The 18,503-nt window shown below is 40.8% G+C and overlaps 1 protein-coding gene across 5 annotated transcripts in view; it reads left to right on the top strand.

The window, feature by feature from the left end:
- Positions 1–18,503, top strand: part of LOC120517927 (transcription factor HIVEP3) — a 512,318-nt gene that overhangs the window by 473,702 nt on the left and 20,113 nt on the right. For all 5 annotated transcript variants that reach the window (XM_039740449.1, XM_039740447.1, XM_039740450.1 and 2 more), the window contains 2 exons: positions 8,586–8,761; positions 11,388–11,489. In XM_039740449.1, the coding sequence (XP_039596383.1) occupies positions 8,586–8,761; positions 11,388–11,489 (278 nt within the window). The remainder of the gene's footprint in view (positions 1–8,585; positions 8,762–11,387; positions 11,490–18,503) is intronic.

The following is an 18,503-nucleotide window of genomic DNA, read 5'->3' as shown; positions in this document are numbered from 1 at the left end:
AAAGTGGAAATTTCTACACTGAAGTTGACATTTTGTGCTTTTTTCCCACTGTGTTCCTTTTTTTTTTCCTCTGTACCCTAATAAGCTTTCATATGACACTCAGATGGTGGGCTACGACTCACCTTTTTACGGCGACTTTGATATCTGACAACTTCTTTTTTATTTTGGGCACTGTGTGACTTTGTGAAAATGAGCTTTCAAGTTTCTCCAACACGCTATGTCACTCGATCAACTTCCTTTTGTTGATTATACTACGGTTTAATTAAACAAATAGTATGTTTTTCCTTTGCCTCCACTTGGTATTCACTGAAATTCTTATATTTTTCCCCGTGCTTTTCCCATTGTCTTTTCACAGAAAGCTGAGCTTAAGGGTGATTTATATTGATTAGCATATTCAAAGAGGCGTAATTCTGGGAGGAATTGGGGCGGGACAGCAGGCGTGTGCACGTGCGTTACTTTTCATGCTGACTGGGATTTATATAGTGGAAGAACGCGGAAGTTGGAGTACGCACAGATTCCTACATCTGGATTTTTCTGTGCGTAAGTATATTTTGGCTTTTGTGCTTACGTCATGTTATAGTGTGAATTTTACGCACAGCGTTATGCATGAGGCCCCTGGTCAGTCAAGCTGTAAAGTGGTAGTGCTAACCCACCACCAAATACTGATCATAAAAAGATACATTATACTTTTATTTTGTTCTCCCCATCTTCCAATACATCCCACGAATATGACAAATGAAAGCAAAGCAAGCTGCCCGTGTCTACTGCACCCAACCTCCAAGATGGACAATTCATTTGGATCAGTAAGAGTCACACCAGGGTAGTCTTTGAATACTCATGGCCTGAAAACTCTCAGATTTGAAGACTTTCATTTCTCAGTTTTCAGAATAAAGTTCAGGTGCTTATTCAGTCTATTTGTCCATACTGGCTGCATCTTTTCCCCTACAGCGATGTAGAGACAGCAGAAACGACATGCAGAGACATGTAAAATTCTTCTTTCTGCATGGACTATACTCAAAGTAAAGTTATGCCTAGAGACAGATGTTATAATATATTAATGCGATTATAATGTAACAATTGTACTGCCATTTAAGCTTTGGTTAAAAATAGAAAGAGAACTGGAGAGTGTCCTGAGGCTCCTGGTCCCATAGGGTGATGCTAAATGTGGACATTGTTTATCAAAACGCAGCTTAAATATGGTGAAGAAAAATTTATTGGCGATCAGACAAGTTCATCTCTACTCCTTCCGCACGCCTTTTGTCTTCTGGCCACGCCTTCTTTGTGCTGTTGCATGGCATCTTCTGTTATTTGTCAGTCACCTGAGGCTTATCTTTTTTAGCTAAGCGGCCTTTTGGCATTTTGAGTAGCTTTCGAGTAACTCCTCATGTTTCCTTTGCCAATGACCTTCAGTATTTCCTTTTATTTTGTCTTAACCATTTAATTGTTGTGCACTATGATGCCTCCTTGCTATTTTGCCAAAGTGCTTGCTTGAATCTTGATAGCTGTCATTGAAGCGGTGGGGCTTGTTCCAGAGGCAAAAGTGACATCAGAGACCTTTGGGAGGGCGATCTTCAGTCCTGGGGATGAAAAAGAGGGAACGTTTTGCGGATGACAGCGCCCCCTGCAGGAGTGGAATTACACTTGGCATTTATGCCCTGAAAATGTTCTCCAACATATATATATTGTGGTCAAGCAAGGAAACACAAGCCTGCTTGACAAATGCTAGGGCACCAACCTGGTCAGCCCCCCCATCTATTTCAAACTGAAAATCCAACAAAAGTGCAAGCAGAAAAATAAATAGTGGAAATAAACAGAAAGTGAAAGGTAGCCAAACATGGATTTCAAGGTCTAGTTCTTTCAGGATGGTCAATCGTGCAGGAGCTCCGTGCTGTGCTGCACTCTGTTCACAGAGTGACCCCTCTTTCCTTTGACCCTGTAATTTATAGGTGGGAGCCTGGAAGGGGCGGAGTCAGTTGCCCTCACTTGGCATCTTCTCAGTGCTTATGGAGGCAATAAGAGAGGACATGATTAGCAACAGCACCCCTCTCAGCCTGGGGTGGTACCTTAGAAGAGCCCTGAGGGTGATCCACAGACACACATTCGTGTCTAAATATATATGTTTATATAATATATATTTTATATTATATGTATTTATTTATATATATATATATATATATATATATATATACTAGCATTCTCCAGCGGCTCCACATGGTAGTGAAACAGAAAAAACTTTAAAAATTAATAAACAAAAAGATATCACTAACTAAGCAGAGGCAAGTTACGCTCCAAAACGTAGAGGTAGACCGATTCCCCACTCCTGATGTCACACTTCCTCCTCCCCTTGGCCTGCAGCCTCTGTCTTGGATTAGTACGACTAAATCGCTCCTGCAAGCGAATTATGATTCTTCTTAGTGTGATGAGAGAAGTTGCAAAATCAACTGGAATGTTCAAGCAAATTATAGAAAAAAAACCTGATCTAAATCCGTTAGTAGTTCTCTCGTGAAAAGCGGACAGATAGATGTTGGATTTTATATATATATATATACATATATATATACTGTATATATAGTATATATAATATGTGTGTATTTTATATAGTTCTGAACAAAATGCAGTTTCTAAAGAGGATGTTGTTGTGGGGAGCTTTTAGATGCAGCAGTCAGGCTGATGCATGGATTGTGTTCTTCAATGTACAGATGGAATGGCACTTCTTTCCCAGACAAATCCCTTGTGTCTTACTCTCTGCTCTTTCAGACAGGTTATTGTTTATGTCAAAAACCCATGTGGGGTTCCAGATCTTCTGATGTTACCCACAGATAATTATTTGGCTATTCTGATGATAGAATTGTTTCTCTTTCTCTAATAAGTCTCTTGTCTCTAATGTTGCTCTCTGGTCTCTTGAACAGGCCATTCCTTATGTTAAAAAACCCATGTGTGGTTCCAGACCCTATGATGATACCCTCAGATAATTGGTTAGCTGTTTTGGTGATGGAATGATATCTCTTTCTCTAACATTATCTATTGTCTCCGATATTGCTCTCTGGTCTTTTTGACAGGCCATTCTGTATGTAAAAAACCCTCCTGGGGTTCCAGATCTTGTGATGTTACCCACAGATGACTGGTTAGCTATTCTGGTGATGGAAGGTTCTGCCTAAAAGCTTTGATCCTTGTGCTTTCTCTGTATATTCTCTTGCTATCCCCATTTCCTTTTATTATTAGGTTATAAATTGTAAACAGAAAAGGAAGAATGCATGCGCAGATGTAGGTAGGTCATCATTCTAAACTAAGAGTGTACACTTAAATTATATTACATTTTATTTATATAGCACCTTACATAACAAGAAAGAAAGAATTCACAGAAGAAGTTAGACAGGTTTGATGTGTATAAAAGAGCCCCAAAAGACTTCACTGTAATCGAGACAGATTGCATATGCTTTTTAATACAGTGCCTACAGTTTCACAATTAAGATTTTATTCCTCCAGGACAGTTACAGTTACATAAAGACATAATCAGAAAAAACATCATTGATGAAAAACCATGTTATAGTGCATAAACTGGAATAGCTGCATAAATTGAAGACAAAACACCACTTCAATACAAACCAATGCACACAACAGGGTGAACATTCAGACTCCACACTGGCAGTGACCTGACCAGATGGTTAAACCGTTCACCATGATCTGCCTCACCGCCATGGGGCTGTAAACACCAGCCCTAACACCTCATCCATTAATAACTATGTTTTGAAGAAGCTCTCAAAGTAAAAGTGATGATTTCCTGGCCAGATTTGTCATTATTTGGTCTTTGGTATATAATGTTCATTTCAGGAGTAGTGGTCTATAAGTGCTTTGCTATTCAGATGCTGTATTTGATTATTTTTCTTTTTTCTACTGTTTGCATTTGAACCAGAACTAGGACATTACATTTTTACGGGAAGTCTTTGCTGCGCTAATATCCATCTGTTAATTTCTCTTACATGAAATCTTTAGAAAGCTGGCAGTGAGTTCGTTCAGTCATGCGTCGATCGATTCCATCAGTGATAAATGGACGCGGTTGCCAGTGCTCTCTGCCTTCTGCTCACAGACGGCCCCGTTCTGGAGCACATCAGGGCCTACTGTTCTGCATTGCCAAGGGGAGTGCAGCTGAAAGCCTTGAGCTCAGGAGGGTCGAGCGAAAACAACACATTGTTTAGGTTTTCCCGTCGCCTGGCAACTGTTTGGAGAGGAAGCGATAGAAACATCATCTGTGGTTGGAGAGGGACGGCGCTTAGGCAGTGCCAGCAGTTCATCTTTTTGCTTGACCAGACTCTGCTGGGTACGTTTACAGCTTGAAGCCCTTTGAAAATTTCATTTCAAGGCGCTAACTGCCAATTAAGATAAGGAAGTAATATTGCATCGAATAACTTGGGAATGTTTATTTTATTCATAAATGGGAAACACGACATTTGTCTGTCGTAAGTGAGTCTGAAATTGAGCCGTGGTCCAAAAGGGCAACTATCTTATTTATTAAATGCAAACAGAAATGTCAAATTAGGTGAATAGTGTCCAGGTTATCTGTGTGGGTCAGCAGCTTCATTTATGTTTTTTAGTCACATTTTATTTCTTAGGAAATGAAAATTGTTTAATTCAGTGTTTTTTCTTGATATAGTAATACAAAAAGTGATGGGCTGTGTTTGAAAGTACAGTATTATGTTTCTAATAAAAAGACTACTGGCATAAGATATTTTGAGGTTTGCCATACTTAGAATTTTACCGCAATAGCAACCTGTCATGATATATATTTTTTTAATATAAGACATTTGATGAACAAAGCACAGGGCGGAGAACATTATGGCAGCACTTCACCACTCCTGTCCACCCAGCCATATCTAAAACTATGTCCGCTTTCAAAATCTACATGTTGAGCTCTGCAAGGCTTAGTTTATGACTTGGGTTATTTTCATCTGTTTTGCCTCTTACTGGGTTTTAATAAAAGGGGAGAAATCAAAAATCAACACTGACAACGGGACTACAATTCCCATCAGGCTGCAGGAGTATGCAAGTCCTGAAGGGAGGACACCTTTATCAGCACATACAAAGTTTTGTACCAGTGTAAGCAAAATCGCATCTGTTAAAAAGATAAAATCAAAAAGATCAAATCCACCAGAGCTAAAGTATCAACTAAAGACACAAACTAAGAATCAGACACAAAAGTCAGAAAAACGCATGCAAAATTTCAGGAACCAGAAGATAAACACCTGACACATTATCTGTGTTCTTTCTGAACTGTATTACCAAATCAAAAATCAGCACTGACAACGGGACTACAATTCCCATCAGGCTGCAGGAGTATGCAAGTTCTGAAAGAGAGACACTTTTATCAGCACTTACAGAGTTTTATACTGGCGAAAATGAAATCTCATCTAAGACCACTGGTATAGCATTTTCTTCTCAGCTAATCTGGATGACAGTTACTAGCAGATTACAGAATACGTCTTTTTGTCTTAACGCAGGTTGTGTTTAGCCATATTGAAGTTACAAAAGTTTTTCCCCATTTATTTATACCCAGGCAATGTTGGGTGCTTCAGCTAGTTGAGAAATAAACACAAAATTTGGATTCCCAACCCTAAAGAAGCATTAGAGAAAAATAACAATTTTATTCTAAAGGCAAAGGGAAAGGTGCAAAAACATTTTTTTAACCTTAACTGTTCATAACATCAAAGTTGGTTTGCTGCACATCTAAATGTTAACATACAGTAGAGTCTTGCTTATCCGACATAAACAGGCAGGCAGAACGTCGGATAAGCGAAAATGTCGGATAATGGGAGGTGTTAAGAAAAAGCCTATTAAACGTCAAACTATGTTATAATTTTACACATTACGAACCTAATACAATGGCCTGGTTCATGATTGTCTCTGAACACGTACAAATCGGGTTATGACCAAAAAGTACACCAAACTTTTCCCTCTGTTCAGGACCACGCACTCGGTATAAGAACAAGCCAGTTTCCCTTTCAGTTTGTGCAAGCCGATGATTTCCGCACATGTTCAGTCTCTCCCTGTGCATTCCCTGTGCAGTGAGAGAGAATGAGAGACACAAACAGACACACATGCGCGCGAGAGAGACACACGAAGACACACGCGCACATACACACATGCATGAGAGAAAGAGAGACACACACACAACAGACAAACGCGCATACACGCGCGTGCGAGAGACACATGCACACGCACTCAAACGCTCACACACACACACACACACACACACACAAGCGCGTGAGGGAGACACACGCACATGCGCCAGATAGGGCTGGCCACATAATCCACTGTAATCATGTTTTACAACAAAACAACTGAAAAATTTAACTGAAAAAAATGAACTTAGCAACAAAAAATAGACAAAGCTCACGCTCGCAACTTGCAGTTCTTGTTGCCGATTGGTGTGTTTTTTTTTTTTTTTTTTTTTCCGGTGGTTCAGCGGATAATACAGAATGTTTGATATGCGAAGGTTGGATAAGCGAGACTACTGTATTTGACCAAAAGACATTTGGTTGAACTCTCAGTGAGGTTGATGCCGTGAGTTGACTTGCTCAGCTTAAATCACAATGCCAGAACCAGCTTTCTTAAATTAATAAAACAACTCAATATAAATATAAGGTGACAAGACATTCACACTAGTGTATCAGCCCCAATTTAAGTCATGTCACTTCTGAACCTGATTGATCCAGACCAGGTTTTTTGGGTGCTGGAGCCTATCCCAGATAGCACAGGATGCAAGGCAGGAACAAACCCTGGACAGGGCACCAGTCCATCGCAGGGCGAACAAACACACACACACACACACACACACACACACACACACACACACACACACAGCAGGGCCAATATAGCATCGGCAATCATATCTTTAGACAGCGGGAGGAAACCGAAGCACCCGGAGAAAACTCACACAGACACGGGGAAAGCATGCAAACTCCATGCAGGGAGGACACGGGACGTGAACCCTGGTCTCCTTACTGTGAGGCATCAGCACTACTACTGCGCCATTTGAAGCATGCTGACTTATTCTTAAAAATAATGAATGGTCCTCTGTTTCAGTCAATAAAGTAAATTACGAATGTCATGCACTGGGCCTGCTGTTGCACGCAACACCTTGCAGGTGCCTCGGGGCAACTTGAGTTTAATCCCCAGTCACATTCAAAACTCACACCTACGTCAATACATCCTCTAGTTGACTGGCGTGCTTTTGTCATACATCTGACCTGGAAAAGATGACTTAAAGTGAAAAATAATAACAGCCCCAATTTACTTCAAGTAGCTTTCAGTCATGCTGGCTTTACAAAGCAGACAGCCTCGTGTTGACAGAGTATGTAGTGCATTTTTTCTTTTACAACTGAGAAACAGTGCAGACCCCCCCATATACAGTACACTGAAAAGACAAGAGTTGCTTTCAAAGTCCACATCAAATGTCAATTGACGCTTATTGCTGTCCTTCCTTGGCTTCTCCTCCAGTGCTGTGCCATGCTGCTCTGTGAGGTACAGCGATGAGGTCATAAGGCCATTTCTGGCCCTCTGATTGGTTGAAGGTGTCAACTGTTGTCATGCGCTCAATACTCAGATGCAGAGGGTAACATATGGCTGATTTTTTTTTTGGTCGTGTGTCCGATTTCCTTCTAAAGATTTCTTCTCTGCTTCAATCAGGCCACCACTCATACATTTATACTACTTATGAAGATTATATCTTACCTGAAGAAGGGGCCTTAGTTGCCTCGAAAGCCTGCATATTGTAATCTTTTTAGTTAGCCGATAAAAGGTGTCATTTTGCTTGACTTCTCACTACTACTTATGAATAAAGGCTGAATTGTTTTTCAAAACTTATGGTTTTAGCCACATTTTTTTTTCAGTGCCACTATTCACCAATTACAAACAGTATGCTGAGAGAGCAACCTCCAGATGTTTTGCTATCAGGAGACTGGATGGAAAGCCCGGCCTGGTCACTGTCTAGAATTTGTGCCTTCACTTTCTGTCTGCCGCTCTCTGCCTTTCCTACCACATTTCAAGAAGGTGCATTTTAGGATGAATCACATCTTTCATTTCAACTGGCTTAAACTGGTTTGTGAGCAGGCCCGTTGATGGACCAGGCTGGCTCTTACCTGTTGCTTAATACTGTGAAGATAAGGTCCAGGTCCATATGTCTCGGAAATCTCATTAATTAGGTTTAGAAAATATAAAATATAGTCATAAGCATATGCAACAGCAGATTATAAATTTTTTTTGCTTTTGTTAGATTCATATGTATTTAAGTAGCTGAAGCTTTTATCCAAAGTGACTTACAAATCACAGATTTGTGGTGCATTTTTTAACATATTTTTGCAGGTGGATCTCTGGCAGTTCAAGTGACATGGGTGTCTGTGGTCCCATTATCTACCACATTACGGTCATGTTAAGGAAATAATGGGAAGGTTGTCTTCCTTGTTATTTCTAGTTAAGAATGGCTTTTTCACTTCAGGTGTCTCTTTTATGCTGCAGGAGCTTGCATTTGGCTTTGCGTCGAGCAGCTAACCTCCTCTCTCTTTTTCTCTCTTTACTGTTCTGTCCATCAGGTACAAATCCAATGAGGAATATGTTTACGTTCGTGGCCGGGGTCGAGGAAAATACGTGTGTGAGGAATGTGGGATTCGCTGCAAGAAGCCTAGCATGCTAAAGAAGCATATCCGGACACATACAGACGTTAGGCCTTATGTGTGCAAGTACTGCAACTTTGCCTTCAAAACTAAAGGTAAGAATGTTTACGGTATGGAAATCAGGGGGCTGGACACAAACGGGCAGAAACAGCAGTTCAGTCCAACACAACGCCTTTTATTCAGGGAAAGGCTCCCTAACACATACCAGCAGTCACAAGCTGAGAAAACTCCATCCCCTTCCTTCTCCACATCTCATAGGCGAGCTTCTTCCACCTCCTCCCGATTCAGGCTCTCTTCTGTGAAGTAGCTGGCTCCTTTTAGGCCGCACGTGGGAGAACTCCAGGTAGATCATTAAAGAGACACAGAATTACTGCGGAAGCCCAAAGTAGGTCTGTGCAGCTCCCCCTGGCAGCATCCCTGGAACCCAACAACGCTGAGCCGGCCAATACGAAGTCCCATATAGCCCTGTGGGACTCCGAGGGGCTGTTTCACCCCAGGGGGACTGCTAAACAGCAGTTTGGGGGAGATAACGCTCTTCCTAAGTCATCTCCCCCTGTCCCTCCATTACAGAGGCAATCCGGTCGGGTAATGGCACCGACCACCATCCATCACAATGGTTAATCATGAAGTAAGAATTTCAGTTCAACGGACCAGAAGTCAAACTTGCCACATTTGTTTTTTTTTTTCTCCACATTCTTTTATTAGCAAATAATTTTTAATAATAGACAGAACTATAGGGCGGTACAGTGGCCCAGTGGGTAGTGCTGCTGCCTCGCAGTTAGGGGACCTGGGTTTGCTTCCCAGGTCCTCCCTGCGTGGAGTTTGCATGTTATCCCTGTGTCTGCGTTGGGTTTCCTCCCACAGTCCAAAGACATGCAGGTTAGGTGCATTGGCGATTCTAAATTCTCCCTAGTGTGTGCTTGGTGTGTGGGTGTGTGTGCCCTGCAGTGGGCTGGCACCCTGCCCGGGGATTTGTTCCTGCCTTGCGCTCTGTGTTGGCTGGAATTGGCTCCAGCACGCCCCCATGACCCTGTGTTAGGATATAGCGGGTTGGATGACTGCTGCGGTGGGTTGGCACCCTGCCCAGGATTGGTTCCTGCCTTGTGCCCTGTGTTGGCTGGAATTGGCTCCAGCAGACCCCCGTGACCCTGTGTTCGGATTCAACGGGTTGGAAAATGGATGGATAATGACTGACTGACTGACAGAACTATATACGTATGAATTACATATATAACATTCCAAATACTTTGTCAGTGTGGCCATTTTATGCCATCAGCTTGGGGCTTGGTGGGGGGCACACAACCCGCACAACAAAAGACAGTGTGCCTTCACTTCAGGCCTAAGTGTGTATACAGCTTCAGGCTAGAAGTGATGCTAATTTTCAATCAATCTGATTTTAGGTAGCATTTTTAACACTCTACACTATACCAAGGAACTTTAAAAAGCAAAAGAGAAAGTAATTTTTGTGCTGTGATGTCATTACCATCCATCCATTTTCCAAACCTGCTTTGTTCGATTGTAGTTTCCATTCATTTACTGTATTTGTCAAGAGTTGGAATTTGTAGTACATTGAAGGTAAATTGTAGTAAATTAGTAGGAATTAGTTGTAAATTGTAAGGTTGAGATCTCTCAAATGTCACAAGTGGGGTCAAGTCACAAATGTCGAACTGTCCGGCTGCAATTCAAGGCAAGAGCAGAAAGCCAAGAAACAGAAAGGTCTTAAATGCAAAGAATATGACTGCCTGCATTTTTATTCTTTTTGATTTGGTGGTTGCAATTGTCCAAAGTAGCTTATAGGGTCAAAATACATTACAACTTTTGATGGCAAAGCAGAGACAGCCACTTCTTTTTTCTTTAATGCTACAGGAACCATTGTGGCCTTACTTAAAGGACCAAACTAAGATGGGGACCTCTTGCACCCAATGTGGTATCATGCCCCACGATCGGTGTGTCCAACTCTGGTCCTGGTGGGCCGCAGTGGCTGCAGGTTTTCATTCTTACCCTTTTCCTAATCAGCGAGCAGTTTTCACTGCTAATTAACTCCTTTTCCCTTCATTTTTGTAGCCCTGTTTTTAAGGATTCAGTCCTCTGAATTGATTTGTTTCTTCATTAAATGGCAGCCAAACAGAAATGATGTGTGAAACGAGCCAAAAGATGAACTGGGATTTCATACTCCAACCAGCTTCTTAATGAGAACCCAATTCTTGCTGTTAATTAAAGCTGTTATTGAATACCATGACTTGTTGCTGCTCTCATTCTGCCATAGCAGACTGTTGGTTTTCGGTTTTTCTAAGACCACCGTCAAGATGTTCTGGTGACCTGAGCAGACCAACATGACTGAGACCTTCACCTTTCTCTATTTTCAGGTGAGCTGGTCATGTGGCAGCTTGTTTTGTGTCTCATTATTGTTTGGCTGCACATTAAGGAAAAAGAAACCACTAAGGGGTCTGAGTCATGTCAATTAAAACAAAGGCAAATCAAGCTAATCAGCAGGAAAAACAGCTCACTAATTAAGAAGATGATTAATTGGAAAACCTGCAGCCACTGCGGCCCACCAGCACCGGAGTTGGACACCCCTGCACCTAGATCAATAAGTCAACTTTTTAATCTCATAGTTTAAATAACAGGAATAGTTTCCTCCCATAATCCTCCCCACAAAATGTCATTTAAATGAAGGTCTGGCTTCTGTCAACTGACTGTAATTGTGGTCTCTTTTACCAGGGAATCTGACAAAACACATGAAGTCAAAAGCTCATGGCAAAAAGTGCCAAGAGATGGGTGTGTCGTGCTCTTCGGTTGATGAACTTGAGGCAGAAGAAGGAGGTGAGCCTTCACTTTTCACTTTTTAATATTTGGCCTTGATGCATTGTTTTAGAGCTGACTTTTTGTTTAAAATGGTCATTCACATTACAGCTGGGAAAAATCACTTAAAAGTAAGGAGCCATGCATGACGTGCATTTATCCCGAGCGTATTTTTCTTGAAAAACAGAATATATACGTTTATTATGCAATGCATTTTGAATCTGTTAAAAAGAGCAGGGCCGATCTTGGCATTTCACAAAGAAGCACCAAGGCTTTACAATTATTTATTTATTTGTTTAACGTGGCCCTGTTAGATCGCTTTTGACAGTTTCACTAACAAGCTAAAGGCTCTTTTGCTTTTCTCCTGCCATCACTCAAGCATGACCAGCGGTGTCTCCACAGGAGCACATTTGCATTTTACATACCAATTTGGGATGAGTGCTAGGAAATTTCTGTGCTTATAAGTTGAAGCATTTTATGTTCAAATAAATTTAATTGGGGAAAAAATGTGCAGCATACAGTATGGTTGGCGACTTGACTGTATATATAGAATGCTATTTTTCATTCCAACTGAAGCCCCTATTTAAAGAACAACAAGTCTGATGTTTAACTTGCCGAAATTTCGGTTATTTCACCAGTAGCATCTTGACTGATTTTACATAATAAGTAAGACGGAGGTGTAAATGTTTGGTTTCTCCAGCACATGAATTTTCCTTTCGTAACGATGTGGTTTTGAAATTCTGATCCTTATACAGGATCAAAACCAAAAGTCTTCCAGAATTTAACAAAACTGTAACTGTGCTAAGACTCATATCATTTGAGATATTCCTTTCGAAGTTATCATCTCCATGAGTCCCACCTCACACACAAGTATCTCCCAACAATCACGTTCCTGTCTAAAACATGTAAATCTGTTGAAAACTCAATGTCAGAATTTTGGCCATATCATGACATTTTCGATATATGTAGAGAAACTAAAAATTGAGCTCAGCAGTAACAAAGTGATTGTCTTCCCCAACTGAACTCCAGGCTTCCAGATGCTTACTTTCACGGGGTTCTTCTTTGCCAACTGCACAACACTTTTGATGAGATCAGCAGGGTGTAACTTTTTAAAACGCCAGGCAGTGGATGCCCCCTCATTCTGCCAGGATGGGTAGCGGTTTTGTTGTGTTAGGTCCCATGGTGACTCTGTTTTCCTTTGTAAGATCTTTATTGTGTAGTCCTTAATGAAATATCTGAGATCCCACCCACTTACCACTCTGTGATCAGGCACTTTAGCACTTCCTCTCCATTTCCCTTCTACATTTGTAATGTCAGGCAATTAGACAGAGTAAAGAAATGGCAAGGTGTTAAGTTACACATTTAATTATGAATTATTGATAAGATAATCAGAAGTATCAAGGAAGCAGAATTTTGGCAAACTATACCCTTACAGCCTAAGTAGCAGTGCATCTTGTGTTCATAGGCGGCTCGTGGTTTATTTTCGCTTTAGCTTTCTTTGCTACCACATGGCCATTTAATGGAGAACTGAAACAGGCCACATGTCTGTCTCAGTATGGCTGCCAAGATAGAGTTGCCTTCATTATGGTCTTCTCTTCATGGCCAGATGTTGAGAGAGGCAAAGTTAAAGGCAAGATGACCAACCTTCTACCATTCCTAACACAAAACAGAAACCAATGTAGTCGTAGTACTAAATGTCATTCAATTGAAAACCAATCATAAACTACCATACTTTAGACCAATAGAATTAATTTACAGGTCACCAGTGTTAAGAGTGAAAGCACTCAGGTACAACTCATCCCTCACTTGCTTTGTTTAGTCAGTTTATGGCCTTCCTGCGGTGGATGGCTTACAGACTCTTAAGCCCAAACGCAGTCACCCTTGCCAAGCTGGTCTGATTCTCCATCCCTCTCACCATAAATTGCACATCCTGAGTTAGTCCTACAGACCGGAGGGGTTGTTTAGGTAGACATTAAAGCACCTCTGTTCTCATCAATGAAGTAAAACATGACCCCTGAAACACCATCTAATATTGCATTTAGTTTGTCTTGCTTACAAATAAAAACATGCTAAATATTTATCAACTTATACGCTAGAAATCACTGCACCACAGTAGCCCATCCACTTCTAGCAAAATCGCTACTTATATTTATGTAAGTAATGAAGGTGTCTTTCCTTAATTGCTTGCTAGTGGCATCCAGCAGTCCAGTGAAATGCCCTGAAAGTGCCAACTCCTAATAGGGTGTGACTTATCAAAATACTTGGCAGTGGGTGCCCTCTCACTCTGTCAGGATGGGTAGCCCATCCACTTCCAGCCAAATCACTATTAGCGTTTCTAAACACCTCCAGTGACGGACTGGCAGCCTGTCCAGGGTTTGTTCCCATCTTGTGCCATATGCTGGCTGGTTTAGAGTCCAGCATCCCCCCCTGTGACCCTGGTCTGAATTGTTAGAAAATGTCATGACGTATTTGTAAAAGTAATGAAGGTGTCTTTGCTTAGTTGCTTACTAGCGGCTTCCTAGTTTCTGATCTTTGCTTACCTTTTTACCATGACTTTTGGCCAGTGCTGTTTGATCTTCATTCATTTGCTGGTCATTATGACTTTGTTCTTTTAAAAGTTGCACATTTCTTTCCCATTATACCTTAATAACATATTTCCTCATGACAATATGGTGCATAAGAGTCTGAATGTTCTCATGTGGGATTGTGTTCTCCATTTAAATAAGGCAGCTAAGGGTTTGCCATTGTATTCTGGCCCTTTAAAGGAACACTCCACCTGTGCTGCACAACAGCAAACGATGTGAAAAACATCCATCGAAAAAGAAAAACTTCTCACATTACTTGTAATCTATAATTCACATGTCAGTTATTGCTCAAAACATCAAAAAGCATGGATTTTTTGTTAAAATATTATTAACACTTAATCCCGGGAAAGGTACCTTTCATAGTAAACAGGAAACCACATTTCCATATTTCTGTGCTTTTGAATTTAAGACAGGACTGTTGACCAATGAATGAGGGTCTTCAGCAAATGGAGGGTTGCAGTGGGCACAGGCTCAACAAAAATGGTCAGCTGAAGGCTGAAAAATGTAGTCTGGTGTGATGAGTCTCAATTTCTATTGAGGCGCACATTGGTAACAGCACGAACCCATGACCCAGGCAGCATTGTGTCGACACTACAGGCTGGTGGTGTGGTTTATTGGTGTGAGGAATATTTTTATGGCACACTTTGGGTTTGTTAATACCGATAAATCATTGCTTGAATGCCACAGACTATTTGAGTATTGTTTTGCGGACCCTGTGCATCCTAACATGGCCACTATTTTCTCCTATTGGCTACTTCCAGCATGATAATGCACCATGTAACAAAGCAAAAGTCTTCTCAAGCTGGTATTCTTCAACATGAAAATCAGTTCAGTGTTCTTCAGTGGCCTTCCAGTCACTTGATCTGAATCCATAGACCACCTTTTAAGATGCGATAGAACGGGAGATTAATAGTGTGAAGGTGTAGCTGACAAATCTGAAAAAAACTGCACGATGCAGTCAGGTCAACATGGACCGGAACCTCAAAGGAATGTTTACAACATCTTATGGAATCCATGACATGAAGAATTGAGGCCTTTTGATGGGAAAAGGAGGCCCTACCCAGCATTAGTATATAGTGGTCCTAAGAATTGCTATATGAGCATAAATTTAATTTATTTAATTATCCAAATATTAACTGGGATAACCTTGCAGATGGAGGAGCACAAGAGCAGGAGTTTTTAGAAGTAATCAGCAACTGTTTTTTTAGCATAGTATGTTAAAGCACCAACACTGGGTGAAGCCTGTCTGGATTTAGTATTCTGTAATAATCAGGATAGAATTGAGGGTGTAGAGGTGATTGAACCACTAGGGTCAAGTGACCATAATGTAATACAATTCTCAGTATTTTGTAAGAGTACAGATGCAAAGACTAAAATTGTTAAGTTGAACTTTGGTAGGGCTAATTTTGAGCAGATGCGACAAAGTCTAAGTAGGATAGACTGGGATAAGCTTTTAAATGTGGAGACAGTCAAGGAGTAGTGGAACAGGTTTAAAAATGTTGTACATGTAATGCAGGACAGATACATACCTAAATTTGGAATTAATAGGAAACCAAAAAAACTCCACGATGGATTAATAAAGATTTAAAAAAGTTGCAAAGGAAAAAACTGCTGTATAAGGCATATATGACTAATGACTACAAAGTGAATCGTAGCGCGTATGAGAACATGAGGGCAACCATTAAGGAGGATATCAGAGAGGCTAAAAGACAGTTGGAGAGAAATATAGCAGATAAGGCGAAAGAAGACCCCAAGAGATTCTTTCAGTATTTTAGTAGTAAAAGAACAGTTAAGGAGGAGGTCAAGTTCATCAGGAATAGTAAAGGGGAATTAAAAGATACAGACAATGAAATAGCAGATGCCCTAAACTTACATTTTTCTGAGGTGTTTACAAGTGAGCAAGTGGATAACCTCCCAGAGGTAAACGCGACTACTAAGGAGGTACTGAGGGATTTGGAAATTGTAGAGGGAGAAGTGCTGCTCAGATTAAATAAGATAAAATCAAACAAATCACCAGGCCCAGATAATATTTATCCTCGTGTTCTTAAGGAGGCTAGTGAGTACATATATAAACCCTTGACACATATTTTTAGGAAGTCACTGTGCACTGGAGAGATTCCAAGGACTGGAAAATGGCAAATATCATCCCATTATATAAAAAGGGTGACAGGGCAGATCCAAGCAACTATAGGCCAGTAAGCTTAACAAGCATCACAGGAAAATTAATGGAAGGAATTATTAAGGATAAGATTGAGCAACACATGGCAAGGACAGGAGTTATTCTGAACAGTCAGCATGGGTTCAGAAGACGGGCATTGTATTTTACTAACATGTTGGAATTCTATGAGGTTGCAACAAAAGGATACGATCAAAGTGGAGCTTATGATATTATTTATCTGGACTTTCAGAAAGCATTTGATAAGGTGCCACATGAGAGGTTGGGCATCAAGTTAAAAGAAGTGGGAGTTCAGGGTGATGTTTTTAGATGGGTGCAGAATTGGCTCAGACACAGGAAGCAGAGGGTGATGGTGCGAGGAACCTCATCAGAACTGGCCGATGTTAGTGTAGTGTTCCACAGGGGTCAGTGCTAGGGCGCTGCTATTTTTAATATATATAAATGATTTAGATAGGAATATAAGTAACAAGCTGGTTAAGTTTGCAGATGATACCAAGATAGGTGGATTAGCAGATAATTTGGAATCCGTTATATCATTACAGAAGGACTTGGATAGCATACAGGCTTGGGCAGATTTGTGGCAGATGAAATTTAATGTCAGTAAATGTAAAGTATTACACATAGGAAGTAAAAATATTAGGTTTGAATACACAATGGGCGGTCGGAAAATCGAGAGTACACCTTATGAGAAGGATTTAGGAGTCATAGTGGACTCTAAGCTATCAACTTCCCAACAGTGTTCAGAAGCCATTAAGAAGGCTAACAGAATGTTAGGTTATATAGCCGATCTGTGGAGTACAAGTCCAAGGAGGTTCTGCTCAACCTTTATAATGCACTGGTGAGGCCTCATCTTGAGTACTGTGTGCAGTTTTGGTCTCCAGGCTACAAAAAGAACATAGCAGCACTAGAAAAGGTCCAGAGAAGAGCGACCAGGCTGATTCCAGGTCTACAGGGGTTGAATTATGAGGAAAGATTAAAAGAGCTGAGCCTTTACAGTTTAAGCAAAAGAAGATTAAGAGGTGACATGATTGAAGTGTTTAAAATTATGAAGGGAATTAGTACAGTGGATCGAGACTTGTATTTTAAAATGAGTTCATCAAGAACACGGGGACACAGTTGGAAACTTGTTAAGGGTAAATTTCGCACAAACATTAGGAAGTTTTTCTTTACACAAAGAACGATAGACACTTGGAATAAGCTACCAAGTAGTGTGGTAGACAGTAAGACGTTGGGGACTTTCAAAACTCGACTTGATGTTTTCTTGGAGGAAACAAGTGGATAGGACTGGCGAGCTTTGTTGGGCTGAATGGCCTGTTCTCATCTAGAGTGCTCTAATGTTCTAATGTTCAAATGCTTCATGAAAAACAGCTCAGTGATCTAAAAGAAATGAATGCCCTCTGCACATCATGGAATATAATGAGACATTTTGCTAGGCAAAGAAAGTTTCAATGAAGACTACGCCAAATGATTTCCAAAATTTCCAAAACTGCCATGTTGAAGTTAACTTTTGAAAATGACAGAAGAATAAAGAGCTCAAGCTAAAGCTAGTAGATCAGCAGTCACTAAATAATGGCACAGTGTTAGTTCTTCAACAGCAGCTGATGCCCTAAGCTTATTTCTTGCTAAGCTAGTTGTTTGAAAATTTGTTCATGAATTTTTAATTAGTCTTTGACAGTTGGCACCGTCATTCCTGACCTGACCGATGTATACATTCACTTGTGGCTGTGAGCATTTTAACGTATTCGTATAAAATAAAGCAGCGTGCTAAAGCCGAGAAGGTGAAGGTAGACATGACTGAAGCAATAAAGGTACTATGACTGGAAAGTCTCATTTTAGAGGCTCCGCTTGTGTCTTTTCTACCACAGCAGGTTTTCAGGAGCCTAATATAGAAATATCGCAGTGCAGAGACCTAGTGAGTTGAAGCAAGTTTCATAACAGTTAGTCATTCATTCAGTTCTTTCTACATGAGTTGAGGAGGGGGATGCGGGGGAGTCAAAAAAAAAATCTATTTGGGTTTCATTGATTCCTCTGGCTGATGCATTCTGGGTAGAGCAAGCAGTACACAATGTGCTCAAGGCTTCCCAGTGAGATGAAAGGCATACAGCTATAAAGGGGAACACTCAAGCCACAGCTGACAGCCTCCTTTTTTTCCTGCAAAGGAGTAAATATAGCACTCAAATTGATTGCTGCTTGTCGCTTTCTGGCTGTCCTGAGTTTCAGTAGGAAGTATTCACAAGGCACAACAGCACTTAGCCAAGGACATCTCTGCTTAGT

The sequence above is a fragment of the Polypterus senegalus genome, chromosome 17 (assembly GCF_016835505.1).
Source record: "Polypterus senegalus isolate Bchr_013 chromosome 17, ASM1683550v1, whole genome shotgun sequence".
Classification (NCBI taxonomy): domain Eukaryota; kingdom Metazoa; phylum Chordata; class Cladistia; order Polypteriformes; family Polypteridae; genus Polypterus; species Polypterus senegalus.
This window is presented reverse-complemented; position numbering and strand designations above follow the sequence as displayed.